General features: G+C 39.2%; 1 protein-coding gene across 1 annotated transcript in view; it reads right to left on the bottom strand.

Annotated features, from left to right (window-relative positions):
* Positions 1-4,836: 4,836 nt before the first annotated feature.
* The window catches only part of LOC114554714 (CD81 antigen), a 42,008-nt gene continuing 29,767 nt past the window's right edge, over positions 4,837-17,077 (bottom strand). The window contains exons 5-8 of the mRNA XM_028576711.1: positions 16,820-16,939; positions 13,083-13,181; positions 6,673-6,756; positions 4,837-5,932 (exon numbers count right to left, since the gene is read on the bottom strand). Coding sequence (XP_028432512.1) covers positions 5,870-5,932; positions 6,673-6,756; positions 13,083-13,181; positions 16,820-16,939 — 366 coding nt within the window. The 3' untranslated portion in view covers positions 4,837-5,869. The remainder of the gene's footprint in view (positions 5,933-6,672; positions 6,757-13,082; positions 13,182-16,819; positions 16,940-17,077) is intronic.

The following is a 17,077-nucleotide window of genomic DNA, read 5'->3' as shown; positions in this document are numbered from 1 at the left end:
CCCCCCTAAAAAGGGTCTAAAATCACCCATTGCACAAAATCGGTTAAATAAACTAAAATTTGCTATCTAATATTAACTGTTGAAACTGATGTGAAAAGGTACAGAGCCCCTGAGGGGACGTGACATGACATTTTATTTTCTTCTTGTGCGCACAATATACTTTGTGGCACGCATGCAAAAGTATCTCGTGCTCACAAGAAACCAATCCAAGGCTACTGTAGCAAAATGATGCAAACAAAGTACTGCTAATGTTATGTGGCTAAAGTTAATATTTCACATTCACAACATGACATCGGTTAACATTTGCCTTATCAACATGTTTGATGACACTAACAGGTATATTTCATTTTGTTGTTTTCAGGAAGATGATCATATGACCATAGACTGTTAATATTAATGAACTAATAATATACAGTTTATGGTTCTGACTGGTGTTTGGTGTTTTAAGCCCCCAACGTCGTCTTCCAGGCAGCGCTGCCTGCCAAAGGTCTGTGGCATAGGTCTATGGTGCTGGAGTGGGTGTGGATCATAGACATAACTGTATATATGTGTATATATGTCTATGGTGTGGATGAGGGGCCCACAGTTGTATACATACACATTCTAAATGGCCCCAAGTTGATTTCCTGTTGCATGGCATGTGAATGAAATAACATGACAGGAAGTTAACAAGGGGCCAGGCTGTTGCCTAGTAAAGGAAGTCCATTGAAAAGGTCTATATCAATGTGGTATAACACATGCCTATCAATTTTTACTTAGAAAGGTTATCCAATGTATTACAAGGCTCCTTGGAGGAGTTTGTAAAAGAGTGGTGGCCCCCTCAACATGTACTGTAGTTGTGACTGGCCAGCAGTAACCTGTATTAGAGTAGATTGAGTTTAATTTGCTCACTAAGCATTTTCTGTTACTGTCAACTTCTCCCCCTTGTGTTTAGTTTTTGTTACAGCAGCATAAGAAAGGTGTGCACTTATCTGACCCTGACATGTGCCATGTTCTGTTTTTTTCTTTCAAAATAAAAAAAAGAATGTTATGGACACACTTTGTCTAACTTATGGGAATTATTACACTAGTATGGCTGAACGAGAAAATTAAACCAAAAGGGTAAAAGCGAAGCAGGGCAGCAAATATGAGACCCATCGCAAACTAAACCCTGAATTAACCTTCCTGACTATATTATATACTATATTTCCTAATTTATATGTGTTTTTCTAAAATTAAAGTCTTGATAAGAATCCAACATATTATTCGCAAATATAAACCAGCCTATTTGTGAAAAAAAAGAAAAACACTAATGATTGGCTTACTGGCCTGTAGGTAAGGTAGTCACTAAGAGAGCCATCCACAGATACAGTTATTCTAAGGATTCACTGTGCCACATGTATGTTTTAACATTAAAATATGATTTATAAAGTCATGCCAACAATTGTTTTAATAGCTTAGTATTCTATGCAACAAAAAAAAGGTGTGTATAAAGGCTTTAGGCTGCCCTACACATTATTGTAGGCCCAGTTTAATGTGCAACTTCATTTATTAGAATATATGTAGTAGGGGGTCCCTGGTCTGTCTCTCTCTCAGTTATGGGGTCCTTGGCTTCAAAGTTATTGAAGACCCCCACTTTACAGCAAATATTACAATTAATTTGATTAAAATAGCATTTAATTAAGAGCATTGAAATAGTCGAGACAAGTGAAACACAAAGCAGGGTTGTTTTTTTTGCATAAGATAATAAAAATATATTAGCTAGATAGTCTGACATTTCAAATATTTTCCTAAAGGAAAAATACACCATTATATAAGCCTTAAGTTTAAATCAGTGTATGACTCCTAAGCTTTCGGCCCCAGAATGAGCTTTTTTTTTAAGAGTCCACCCCAAACTGCTACATGCCTTTTAACACACTAACAAAACCTTATTATTAAGCTATTTTGACTTACATTTTTCTAATCTTGTAGTCTCTTTAAGATTCAAGAAAAGCTCCCTTAAAAAAACCAAGTCAACTGCGTGTGTGTGTGTGTGTGTGTGTGTGTGTATGCGTTCATGTGAGTATGCTTGTTTGTTTCGTTTGTAATTTGGGTGTTGATTTTTTAAAATATTTTTTTCTGATGTAAAAAAAAGTAAATAAAAAGAATCTTAAAAAAAAAAAAAAAAAAGGATTTAGAAGCCTTCCTGTAGGTTTCCCTTCATTCGTCATCCTTGTCATGTGAGTTAGTGGTTCCCACATTTCACATCAGGATTCCCAAAGAAAGACAAGAGCACCTGACCTGTTGTTTATTTGTAAAATACATTTAATCCCTTTATATTTGGGCAAACCAAAAAGTCTAGAAGAGCAGAGAGGGGGTCGAGATGGAAGTGGTAGTGGGTCCTGAGGGTCACTTCCCAAATGAAAGACGTGGACAGTGGGTTCTTGTCGGAGGAACACAGCTAGTTCTCTCACCATCTGGGGAACACTGGACTGACGAGTTGAAGGTTTGACTCCTCAGTCTCCACTGCCACAAAATCCCCCCCCCCTTTCTGTCCAGACTCCATTGACGACGTACCAAACACAGATATCACAATACAAGGAGAGAGAAAAAAAGGCATACATTGTCTATCTACAGCCTTCATGATTTTCGTTAGTACGTCAGAGCTGTAAATATTACAAGACACTTTTACTGTTTTTTTTCTCGGTTTAAGTAGACATTAACAGGCTAAGGTTTTTAGTTGGTTGACAAAAGCGGTGATAACATGAAAGGGGACTCAAGATGATATTATTTAATTTGAGTGTTTATAATGCGTGAAACAGTTGTGTGTTAGTATCAGCGGCAGCAAGGTCTAGTAACAACATACTTTAAAAAAAAATATTTCCCAAGCCTCCGTGCTCAGCTGCCAGGAGGGAGCGTTCTGATCGGCTGAACCTGAGCAGGCAGTTTAAGACTGATTTTCGGTCAACACGGTAGCTGTTAATGTGACTGCGCTGCACTATACCAATACCAATACAAATATTACCACTGCAATCAACCAGACAGTCCAAAAAACCACACTTAAAGGACGCAGACACAAACTCACGACCACCAGTAAAAAACCCAATGCAGTCTGCTACGACGTGGATTTGTGAGACTGACAAATGTGATAATATGGGAATCGAATACGACTTGGGTTAGGTTTTAATTACAAGACACCACCAGTTGTGGTTTTAAGGGGAACTACGTGCTGGAACTATTTCTTCTCCGGGAGTTTGGACTTCCAGGAGCCTCTGCTGGTTGCCTGGCATCGCCAAGGACTTACCGAATGGATTCAATTCCGACTCACAAGGTCCCGGATTCGATTACATTTCTGATTCAATTTAATTTCAATAACTGTTAGGGAAATTCCAGTTACAATACCAATTTAGCTTTGATATAAAAGAGATTATCAGATGCTGAAAATTGTACAAGCAAGAAGCAACCCTCAAATATTTTTTTTTATAACGCTAATACGTTAAGAATTGTCCCCCAAAAACGTTGGTGGTGGGTTATACATCCATGGTGAAAAGGCATATATTAAAAGATTGATTTCGGCATTTTAATGGTCAATATCAGATAACTCAAACTAAGTTTTTTTTAAATTGGAATATCGATTATTTGAACCCAGCCCTAAACGAGACGCCACATCTCTTCAATCTTCTTTAACCATTGCTAGTTTTTTCAGGTATTTATATTCTCGGCAGGAATGGGCCTCCGAACATCACGATTATACTGCACTGGTGTTCATGATATTGTGTCCGCCCTTGTTCTGTATGTGCTCACAAATACACGAGCTCAAACGGTTTTTGGTGGTGCATACAGGGCCAAACCAACAGCATAGTAACGTAAGCAGGAGGGCAAACAGCTTGGTGCAAACCACTGGCTGACTCAGCCCCGCATCAGGGACAGTTACTACAGCAACGGTGTCAACCAGAAGAGGTTAGTGGGCTGTGAAGCCAGAGGAGGGGGGGGGTGTACATTAGTGACACAATCAGGTCAGATAAGGCAGGGCTAGACTCAACCAGACAAGGCAACGCCAGATTGAGATTCAGAACGCCAAAGCAAGGCCCTTCCTGCTGCTACAACGGCCACAGGCTGGACTCGCACCAGAGGTTTCCTCTACGAGCCTGCAGAGCTGAGTGACCGGGGAAGTTAACAGTTGACGGTTAACAAGCACACCATCAATACTACGGATGCAACAGGAGTTTCAGTCAGACCGAGATCAGCCAACTTGCTCTATGGCTCATATTTCAATTTGATCCCTCCGATGGGAGAGATGGTCATAGTGTTAAGCAAGTCGCCTCCACAAATAAGTGCACAGTTGTATAAAACCGTTAAAAGTTTTTCTCTTTTAGATCTATCTTAATGTTTTGTTATTTTTTAACTCGCATACAGATTACACCAAAATGGGTTTCCGGAAATATTTCGTGTATAACGGCGCTGAAATAATTAATAATGATTTCTCAGCCCAGCAAAAAGCCTGGTAAAGTGTCTGCTCCTGCTTCTCCTGTTGTTGTCTGGAGAAAATCATATCATACAAAAAGATTTTGCTCAATATTCAGAATGAATAGTGCTGCCTTTTTTTGCATTTTAACCACCCAGTTGAAAAGATTTTGACAAAATACGAGATGTAGGTGGTGGATCTAGGCCAAAATAGCCAAATAGGAGACATTTGTGTGTTTTTAGATGAATATAAAGTATGGTTTATAAGACCATTGCTTATTTCTAGGGCTGCAGCTGTCGATTATTTTCTCGATTAGTTGTTTGGTCTTTTAAAATGGTGAAAAATGTTGTTTCCTTAAGCCCAAGATGACGTCCTCAAATCTCTCGTTTTGTCCACAACTCAAAGATGTTCAGTTTACTGTCACAGAGGAGAGGAGAAAACTAGAACATATTCACTTTTTAGACGCTGCGATCAGAGAACTTTGACTTTTTTTTTTCATGAAAGAATGACTCAAAACAATGAATCGATTATCAAAAGAGTTGGGGATTAATTTGACAGTTGACAACTAATCGATTAATCGTCGTGGCTGTCCTTAATTCAACGTTATGCAACTTCATTTTTGTCCAAGGAAATCTTAAAGAACACTACTGCGGGGAAACACCTTCCTCATAGGTTTTATACAACTGAGCGCTCAAGACAGCGTTGGAGACACGATGAACGACAAACAGCCAAAGACAAACCAACAAAATAACTCTGTGGGGTCCTACGTGACGGACATCGGGTCACTTTGACTTTGGTTCCAGCTTCCGAGATTAACTGAGATTCCTTTTGTTCGACAGACGTCCCACAGCAGTGTGGGTGAAAACCCGAGAAAATGGTCTGTGGGGCAGGGGACGCCATCATCTGGTTCAGTCTAGAGCAAAGACAAACAAGCAGAGAGTGCAGGAAGAATACAGGAGAAAGACCTACTGTAATACAATTTCCATGCTTAGCCAGTCATAAAGCACTGTTAATATATATATTTATATACAGTTTATACATCAAACAGTGAAAAAAAACAAAAAAAACAATACATGTTCATAGGCAAAGGGAGCAGTAAAACAACTAATGCATCACTAAAGGATTAGTGCACCAACTGGTGAATGGCATTCATGTGTGACCGTGTGATATAATATCTACATATCAGGTTAGGATAGCACTGGTCAAATATGCATAACAGCATCTGTGACTAACGAAACGAAAAAATTGACAGTTGTAATATAAAAAAAAAAAGAAAAAAAAGAAAAACAAATGCTCAATGGAGGATGGTTTTTACGTTTGTCTTCTCAAAGAGCTGACTAAATCCAGCAAGCAATATATGTGACGTGTTCCTGCTTATAAAAGAAAAAGGAGAAAAAAAAGAAAGAGACGGAGACGTCGTCCTTCCTTCATTTGGCGAGCGTGGCTTTAGTACACCGGGCTGTTGCGGATCCCGCAGCACAACACCATGCTGAAGATCATCTCGAAGATCTGGGAGGAAGAACACAAACACAGGTTGTGATTAATGTTAAAAAACTAATTTCGCATACGTGAAGAAGTTTCGGGAGATTTTGCTCTTCACAGAATGCATTTAAAGGAACACGCCGACTTATTGGGACTTTAGCTTATTTGCCGTATCCCCAGTGTTAGATAAGTCCATACATACCCTTCTCATCTCTGTGCGTGTCGTAACTCTGTCTGACACTCCCACTGCTAGCCTAGCTTAGCACAGATCCTGGAGGTAACCGGCTCCAACTAGCCTACTGCGCCCAATAAGTGACAAAATAACGCCAAAATTTTCCTATTTACACGTTGTGATTTGTATAGTCACAGCGTGTACAAATAAGGTCACATGAGACACAGCTATCTCATTGGCTAGTTGTTAGCCAATCGGAGTCAAGCGGCTTAGCTTGTTGAATATTAATGAGAACTGGCACAAATCGAGCTGAGTCTTCCTGCAGGCTTTCTATGCCACGCTAGAATGGCTTGAAACAAGGCAACCAAGGCATTTTTTCCACAAAAAATGTTAGAGTCCATGGTAGAACTTCAGACATTACCACAAAGTAATGACATACGTGTGGCAGGGCACCTTTAAATGTCGTCCAAACACAAGCAGCCATAGTTAGTAAAAAAGTACTAAAATTGGCAAAATGATCCCCAAAAAAAAAATAATTGAGAAAAGGTTCGGACCACCATGCTATCGAAAGGTTTGATGTGTCTGATGTTCTCACCATAATAACTGCAACCACCAGAGCGGCGATACCAATCTGGTAGATCTTATCTGTGAACAGATCATTGATCCTCTTGTGGCAATCCTGCAAAGGAAACACATCAGAACATATTCATATCGGGCACATTTTACTTTGGGTTATTAGTATTTAAGTAGTATTCCACTGTACAGCTGCTGTAGTAGTGACCAGTTGTTCTGCTTATTCATTCAGGGCTGGATTCAGAGTTTGGGCCAAGTAAGGAGGAGTTGATACCAAAATTGGTTATGTGGGCAATTGGCCAATCACTAAGCCCCGCCCCCCGTAGCTACTGTTGCTACGCCTGTCAAGCTTTCCAATCTCACTCGGGACATATGCAGTTTACAATCATCAGTACCTCCAGAAAAATGCGATTATGCGATCGCATAATTCAATGCATCAGCCAAAGTATGCGCAAAATATGCGGGGCTTGCATGATTTCATAATCCCCGCATTTTCGTTGCAAAAAAGTTACATATATCTTAGCAGAAAGTTGAAAAATGTTGCGTTTACTTCACACAAGAGCAGCCATTTTCCCCTGTTGCCATGGGAACGTTATGAAGTGACGTAATTACGTGAACATCATCAAAAAGCAGGTGTTGGGGGAATCACTTTTTTCTCTCTTTTTCATCAAGCCGCAGTTTTTGCAAGTTCCTGCAATTTCATTGCATAAAATGGCATAAATATCCCGCATATTCCATCGCATTTTTTAAGAAAACATGCAGCATAATCAAGGATTTTTGCCCGCAACAATAACAAAAAAACGTTCTCCTGTTTTTAAATGTTTGTACGGCATTCCACTTTGCATGGATTCTGCAAAGTGTGTGTGATAAGTGGGGGACATTAGAAGAGCAGCGGAACGTTACTATAGCACCAGAGACCTGGGGAACGTTCAATCTCAAAACAGTGTGCAGCGTTTTGCTACGGTTTCCTGGTTGAACGACACGTTTCTTCGGAACGGTGTGAAGCGGTGTGCGACGTCTTTGCGATGTGTTTTCTTTCGTTTGGTGGGCGTGTCTCTTGTTTATTTGCTGTGTCACAGGTAGGGTTGCAAAGGGGCGAACATTTTCCGGTAAATTTTACGGAAACTTTCCATGGAAAGTTAAGCTGGGGAATTTTGGAAACATTCCAATTTGGAAACTTTCATGGGAATTAATAGGAATTTACGAGAATTAACTGGAAATGTTGGGTAATTCATACAAACTCCATCTTATACAAAGTTGTGTTCAATCTGCTGTAGAATGTTGGATTCTAGAAATGATCTCTGCAGTGGGTGTGGCCTCAATAGCCCTGCAGTATGCTATGTAGTAGACCAAACCATTGACCTTTAGCTTAACATATGAGCTAGCATGCTGCCTTTGATTTACTACTCCTACTCCTGTATTTTAAAAACTAAACGTTGGCAAGTATGTAGTAGCCTATGCTGATTACTGCGTGCATGTCATTGGCGAATATAGGGAGGACATTCAACTGAAGTTGCATTAAATCAGGTTGTTTTAACCAAGATTATGCTGCAATATGTTGATTTTTTCCAACTACATTTAAATTCCCTGTTATACACTAACTAGTATTATAACAAGCAAAGTTAAAAATATCCAGTTTATTCCCATTTATTCCCGTTAATTCCCATATATTCCCGTTAATTCCCATGGAAAGTTTCCAACTTTGAAAATTCCAGGAATTTTCCAACCCTAGTCACAGGTGATACCAAATCAGCAGTGAGAGGGAGGTTTTCAAAAAGGTCTGAAAATTGTGTTCCTTCCAGTGGAGCTCAGACCTCTTTGCAATGCGTCTTGTTATGCCTCTCAAACCGACAGAAGAAGACTCCTTCCTCCCAAGGGTATCACACTACACCATAGAGCCCACACATCATTAGGATTAGAGTGCATCTTTCTTCCCGCACTTAATGGTCCATCAGTGAGGCGCCTTGACAAGCCACAAGCGCACCCACCCCACTCAAACTAACCAGAGGATCAATCTCACTAACAGACTGTCAACAAAAGAACAATATGTTAAGACAAGTCAATATCACACATCACTCCCCGTTGTTACCTCTACCTACTCAAAACAACTCCTTGGCTGAGGCGTATTACATACAGCAGACACAGCGTCGATACCTTCATTCATTATTTAAATCCTCTGATGCAGACCATAACTGACTGTGGGGCTTTTCTTAAAGTGCCCATATTATGAATTTTTTTTTGGGGTGTTATTTTTTTGTCTCTGGTGCTTTCACACGCATACAAACTTGAAAAAAACAAACATCCATGCTGTTTTGAGCGAGATACGGGTTTCTGAATGTAACCTGCCTTCAGTCTCCGGGTGAGCTGTTCAAAATCTGCAGGGCTTTCTATGTCACTAGCCGAAATGAGGTGGCTAGCTCGTTATCAATGGCAAAACACTGCTACAACACACACTAGTTCACCCTAATCTACAAAATGATGTCCCTGTTCTGCAGGTATTCCACGCAAAGTTGGAAGTGTGGCCTTGTTTAGAAGAAGAAGAAGAAGTTTCCCGGCTAATCCTGCCTTGTACAGGACAAAGTTGGAGAAACAGCTAGCTGATGTGATCCTTACCTAGCTACCGCGCATGTGCGACTCCCACCAAAGATGGTATAGAAGGGAGAGTCTCACTCTGTAGCTAAAACAGAGACCTGAACACACAGGGTGAAAAGAGGAGCTGCAGCAATGTGCAGTAAAACTAAAATATGGTGTTTTTTGAAAATTAAACCATGTAAACATATTCTGGTAGCCTGACGTGGTCATACTCAGATTCTAGTCAGAATGTGAGTTTGAAACCGCTCCATTGGGCTGTGATTATGGGGCGTGTTCCAACCCAACCAGGAAAAATAATGCCTCTGCATTCATTGGATAGACCTCCAACCAATGAGAGCAACGGAACTCAACACTGTGTATGGTCTCCATAGCAACCACTCTTTGCACAATGCATTCGTTCTAACTTCCGACTTTTAGACTTTTTTGAAGCTGGATATATCATTTGTTTCTTGTAAATATAAATGTGGATAACGTTAGCGGTAGTGACATGCTCGCTACAGTTGCATTTCTAGAGATGGATCGGCGAAAACACGTTTTATTTCTCTGATTCACGGCTTTGTTCTAGCGCGGCGGTCCCTCTCTTCAGTCTCTCTCTATGTCTCTCCACCATATAACGCTCTCTCTCTTCAGTCTCTCTCTATCTCGCTCCACCATATAACGCTACTGTGCTTTCGGGCAATTGTTGAGGCTCTTCCGCTGAGGATTTTAAAATGAATGCGCTGTTGATATCTTCTGTATCAGACGCGATGGTGGAATCTACACATCTCAACAAATTCAACCCGAGCATTCTTTGGTGACGTGATTGATTCTGTTACTGTTGATCATCTGTCCGACAATCTGATTGGTCCGAACAGATCCTGTTTGGGCAATAATTGCTTCTCAACGGAGCGACTCCAGACCGAACTTCCCGACCTCGAATTTTGTGGGCGGGGCTTAGTTTGGCTGGCATCCAGGCTAATATTCTGGTAAAACCTCAAAATACAATTATGAACCTGAAAATGAGCATAATATGGGCACTTTAACACTAACCAGATCTCCAAACCACATGTTGTACTTGTTTGTTTGAAGATAAATTAACTGTTTAAGGACTTTTACTGCTCTTTAAAGATATTTTAAGGCATTTTTCATTTTTGTTTTTTAAAAACAGAAACAGAGAGGAATTAGGAGAGAGGGGGGGAAGACCTGCAGCAAAGGGCCAAGGGCAGGACTCAAACCCTGTCCACTGCGGTAAGGACTCAGCCTTAATGGCACTCACCCTATCCGTTGAGGTACGGGGGCGCCCCGACGTTTACCGCTCTTTACGTTGGATTAATTTTATTAGACTTTTGAAATCATGAATGAGATTTCAATTCTAACATGCAGAGGATGAGTAGAATCCCATTGATATATATATATATATATATATATATACATACATACAGTACAGGCCAAAAGTTTGGACACACCTTCTCATTCAATGCGTTTCCTTTTTATTTTCATGACTATTTACATTGTAGATTCTCACTGAAGGCATCAAAACTATGAATGAACACATATGGAATTATGTAGTTAACAAAAAAGTGTGAAATAACTGAAAACATGTCTTATATTTTAGATTCTTCAAAGTAGCCACCCTTTGCTTTTTTTGATAACTCGGCAAACCCTTGGTGTTCTCTCAATGAGCTTCATGAGGTAGTTTTCACTTCACAGGTGTGCCTTGTCAGGGTTAATTAGTGGAATTATTTCCCTTATTAATAAAAAAAGCAAAGGGTGGCTACTTTGAAGAATGTCATGTCACTTTTTTGTTAAGTACATAATTCCATATGTGTTCATTCATAGTTTTGATGCCTTCAGTGAGAATCTACAATGTAAATAGTCATGAAAATAAAAAGGAAACGCATTGAATGAGAAGGTGTGTCCAAACTTTTGGCCTGTACTGTGTATATATATATATATATATATATATATATATATATATATATAGAATATTTCTCTCGCAAATGTTACCACATTAATATGCTACATCAACATATGAGAAGCAGTACCTGCTCAACATCACTGTGAGCATGCTTGCATTAGCATTTCGCTTGCCCATGTACAGCCTACAGACACACACACACACACATACACACATGCTGGAGACTCTTTAATATTTGCACACACACACACCCACACACACACACACACACACACACACACAACTCTTCTATATTTAAACAATGTAACAACTATTATTATCATACCAATTACTTTATTACAAATTCGTTCACAGTAGCCTACATTTCCCTTTGCATAACGATTACACCCATAGTCAATTATTTTTTTTTAAATCAATCCACGTTTCCATCCCCTGACTTCATTGAGAGTAAAGGCCAGTGCTTCTTTTAAAGACATTGGCGACACACACTGGGAATCATCATTTCCGGAAAACCGAAGAAAAGACAATCGTGGCAACCTGCCAGGCTTGGATTGGACTCAGGTCATTTTAGTAATGTCAGCATGCTGCCAAGAAATCCAGTGAGGGCCCCCGTGCAGCACAGGTCCTGAATACAGAGAACGTTCCCTGCACATCGTTCCACTAAAACTTTGCACTTAAAAGGCTGACTTACTGCTTTACATCAGGGTTTCTCAACCTTTTTAGGCCGCTGCTCCCACACACCTTTGTCACAGCAGATAATTTTGACCGGTCAACCAGGTGTAACTGATCGCATTAAAGAAATAATTTGACATTATGGGCTTTTTTCACTTTCTTGTCAAGAGTTGGATGAGAAGATTGACACCAGTCTCATATCTGTGCTGTGAGTATGGAGCTGGAGCCAGAAGAATACATCATACACAAATTGCTGTTTTTCAAATATAGTTTATTTTCTATTAAAATTAGGGCTGTCAATCGGTTTAAATATTTAACTGCAACTAATCGCAAATTTATAAAAAAGATTTAATCTGTTCTAAATGTACTTAAAAAAAGATATTGATAGAAGTGCTTAAAGTGCTCATATTATGCTCATTTTCAGGTTCATAATTGTATTCAGAGGTTGTACCACAATAGGTTTATGTGGTTTAATTTTCAGAAAACACCATATATTTGTTGTACTGCACATTGCTGCAGCTCCTCTTTTCACCCTGTGTGTTGAGCTCTCTGTTTTAGCTACAGAGTGAGGCATCCCACTTCTGTACAATCTTTGTTGGGAGTCTCACATCCATAGTAAGTACTGCTAGCTATGTTCTTTGCAGAGCATGGGGGAAGTGCCACGCTAGCAGCTAGGTGAGCATTATAATGTGTGTTACAAAGTAACGCATGTTCGTTGCGGAAGTAAAGGCTGGACTACAATTGAGCTGTTTGTTTTCTCTGGAAGATGGTAAGTCTCTTTGGGGTGGACTTTGGGCTTTTTCACTTTGTAAACCTATAACGTGCACAAAAAATATATATAAAACGGAAAAAGGAAAGGGAAAAAGCAAAAAAGTATAATATGAGCACTTTAAAGAAATTCCAATAAACCAGAGCACGTGTTTCTCCCATCCCGGAATGCTGTGTGGACTAGCCAGACCCTCCTCTGCAGCGCTGTGGAGGAAAGTCTGCTAATGCCAGACTACATTAACTTTGACAGCCCTAAAAATACGTCATACGTATCAACCGACTCCAAGCAGAAAGGTTGAGAAACACAACTTTGTGAGGACATTGTATTGTACAACCTTCTGTATAATGATAAATGTTAACGTGGTCAGTTTTACCTTTAATGTTGTATCTGAAATGTAACCTACTCAAATTGCCCGTGTGCTGCTTTCATCTAGATGCAATGTGAACACAAGCTGTTGAGGCATCAGAGTGGCAATAGAACTGTTGAGATGGACGGCACTTACAACTGTAGTTACAGCGCTGGGGCAGATATCAGTCAGGCCAAGTTTGTCTGTGAACTGTGTGAAAAAGGACGTGCCCTGGCCTTTACCGCAGCAGTCCAGCTGAAACACAAAGACAACACAGTGATCATCCCGCTCCTCCCCACGGTACTCCTTCTGTCGTTGGCTTCCTAGTGTGCTCGTCTGGCAGCGAGCAGCTCTAGCAGTTCAATATAGTCAGTAGTAATCCGTTTAAAAAGCAGTACAACACTATGGTTTTCACAAGGTACAGGGAGGAAGGAGGAGTGTTTCTCACAGATTTATTTATTTGATTATTTACATTATTAATTTCTATGGTGTAAATATGTGTTTTCTTTTTTGCGGTGTTTGCATATATACATATTAGGGCTGTTGGAACGAATTCCGAAAGCCGAAATTAATTTGAATAGTAAAAAAATCAATACTATTCGAATGCTTAAATGACTATTATAATATAATATAATAATTTTTTATATATATATATATATATATATATATATAAATATGTTAGCTAACGTTAGCTAATCGCTCGGTTACGTTGTAACCATGGTTCTCTGAGTGAAGAGACTATCTCTCCAGCTGTAGGCCGCTCGGAGACGGTTCCGATCAAACTAGGGCTGGGCAATATATCAATATATAGATTATATATATATATATATATATATATATATATATATATATACACTACCGGTCAAAAGTTTGGGGTCACTTAGAAATTTCCATTCCACTCCATTCCAGACACAATACCTGCTGAGATCAGTTGCATTGTTTTTTTTTAACCAGGGCAGCAGTTTTCAGATTACATTATTTGCTTACATAATTGCAAAAGGGTTCTCGACTGTTGTAGAAAGAAGTGGCTGAAGAAACACTTGAAATTCATGCTTTTTGGTCTAAACGTCATACCCAAATTAAAAGTGATACAGCTCCCATATACTTTGACACTCAGGGGTGTGCCTGATATCATTGGAAAGGTGATTGATGTGGGTTTGTTTGTGTATTTGAGAAGTGTTGTATTTTGTAGTTTTTTGGCTTTTTTATTTGCACTTTTCAAATAGAAATAAAAAACGCACAGACATATTTGTAGAAAAGAATTCATATAAAATCCATTTTTGAGTCTTTTAGCTTCTGAATTTTTTTCTGTAGTAAGCTGAGACGTGGCTAATGCTGTGTTGTCTGTCACCTGTCAGATGTGTTTACAGCAGTGTATTTTAATAATTTTACAGATTTATAACTTGGACAGAAATAAAAAATCTCCATTCTAGCCTCTGTAACTCTGTGTCAGTAAGGCCTAGAATCACCCTGACACAACTTGAGTGTTTCCTTTCCAATGATATCAGGCACACCCCTAAGTGTCAAAGTATATGGGAGCTGTACCACTTTTAATTTGGGTATGACGTTTAGACCAAAAAGCATGAATTTCAAGCATTTCTTCAGCCACTTCTGTCTACAACAGTCAAGAACCATTTTGCAATTATGTAAGCACATAATGTAATCTGAAAACTGCTGCCCTGGTTAAAAAAAACAATGCAACTGATCTCTGCTGGTATTCTGTCTGGAATGGAAATTTCTAAGTGACCCCAAACTTTTGACTGGTAGTGTATATATATATCGAGATATAGATTTTGGAGATTGTGATATCGTAATATGACAAAAGTGTTGTCTTTCCTGGTTTTACAAGCTGCATTAGATTAAAATGATGTTATTTTCTGAACTTACCAGACTGTTCTAGCTGTTCTATTATTTGCCTTTACCCACGTAGTCATTAAATCCACGTTACTGATGATTATATATCAAAAATCTAAATGTAAAAACATTTTGTAAAAGCACCAAATGTCAACCCTACAATATCGCAGCAATATAAATCACTAAAATAGTAGTGACAGCACTGTCTGGTTTAGTTATCAATGCCGTTAGCATCGTGGCTAACACTTTTGTTACTTAGTTTATGACAAATCATTTTGGCTGTGCTTTCTAACATGATGTTGTTGTACTAACTGAGCACCGTTAGCCTTTACAACAGAGCCGCTTCAATTCACTTGTTAGATAATGTTTTGAACATGTTAAGTTCCTTCCCAAGTGTAGGACCAACAGACTCAAGAACTCCTTTGTCCCTCATGCCATCATACTCTACAACTCCTCACTCGGGGGGAGGAGGAAATAGGGTAAAGAGGACAGAATGAACAGAACAGGAAGGAAGGGAAGGAGTGGTAGCCACTCACTCCTTCACTGTGCAATACATTAATAATCTACTCACATACATATCAGGACACTTTAACTGCTCTTAACTGCTAATTTATGCTAAATGTCATTTATTTATTAACTGTATAATAACACAATACCATACACACACACACACACACATATATATATATATATATATATATATATATATATATATATATATATATATATATACACATATATATATCTTTATTTATCTGTAGTTTATTATTGTTTACTGTTTGTTTATTTTTTTGTAAAAATATTTAGCTAAAAGTTTATTGTTATTCTTATACTATATTTTTTCTATACTGTGTTTTTTTATACCTCTTAATTTAAAGAGTGTTTTGTAAGCTGCTAAAATCTACATGTTACATGTTAGGATATACAGCATTCATTCATTCAATGTGAACAGATTTCCAACCCTCACACACTCGTGCCTTCTACCTGATCATGCACGTGAACATCTATAAACTGCTACACTTCACATCGTCAGGTTTCCTTTTATTAACTTGCATTCTGCAATTTTGATCACAATGATGGTGGAAGTTGATACGCTGGTTTGCGGAAGTATTTCCCATTTTAAATTCCCAGAGACCCTTTCTCTCTGAGGATCCAGACAGCAGACTAAAGCACAATATACTGTAGACTTTTTTTTCTCCAAAGCTGATAACTGTATTTTGGAACAGCGCCCATATTGGGCGGCCCGGTATGGGTTCGCATGCTCTTATTAGCAAAGCTCAGAGTGAAACAAACAGAATATCCTGGATATAATACTGAATAAGGACCTTCAGTATTTGGAGCTTTATGAAAATGTGTGCTAAAGTCAGAAGGATGCTGTTACTTCAATAATTAGATATGTGTTTAATCAACAGTTGACATCTTCTGCTGTTACTTATAAAATGTAATTCCGGATGAATTCAGTTCCATCTCATTTTCAGGTCGTGGTACAGTGTGTACAGTAATACGGCTGCCGCTCAAAACGGTTTCGGGCTTATAAACCTACAGGTTTCAACTGCATCTTTAAAATTTTAGTTATTTCTACTTTTAGTAACTTTCCAAAGTTGATTGGTAAGCATAAATAGGTCCACCAAGAGGTTTGAGAGGATTAAAATAAAATAATTCAATACTGGGTTTAGATGAAACGCTAAAACCTTAACCCTAAGTCTTGAAACCTGTCCTTTGATAGGTCCAAGTGCATCTTATCATGTTATATTACAATTATTATACTATATAAACATAAACAAATGAATGCATGAATGCTTTATTTTTATTTTTCTCTGAAGATTCTTCTTTTGTGACAGTGGATAGACAGGAAAGGTGGGAAAGAGATGGGGGATGACACGCAGCAAAGGGCTGCAGGTCGGATTCTAACCCGGGCCGCTGCAGAGGACTCAGCCTACATGGGGCGCACACTCTTACTGGGTGAGCTAGAGGTCAACCCATGCATGAATACTTTCAATAGAACTGACAATGATTCGTTTGACAGTGTTTGTTCATACCGTCTCATGGAAGACCTTGAGCACGGAGGCGGCAGCCGTCTTCTTGTCGTTTTCAGTGAGGCTTTGTGCCATGGCCTTTTCGTACACAGAGTCGTAGAAGTTGATCATCTCCTTCGACACCTGAAACAGGAACAGAGAGCTTACTGTGGGCTCAGCCTCAAACTCAACACTAAGGGTCCTATCTTGTAACCCGGTGCAGCGCGAAGCCCGACGCAAGTGTCTTCGCTAGTTTAAGACCGACGCAGTTGTCAAGCGCAG

The sequence above is a fragment of the Perca flavescens genome, chromosome 1 (genome assembly GCF_004354835.1).
Source record: "Perca flavescens isolate YP-PL-M2 chromosome 1, PFLA_1.0, whole genome shotgun sequence".
NCBI lineage: Eukaryota > Metazoa > Chordata > Actinopteri > Perciformes > Percidae > Perca > Perca flavescens.
Note: the sequence above shows the minus strand (reverse complement) of the source record. Positions and strands in the feature narration are given on the sequence as shown.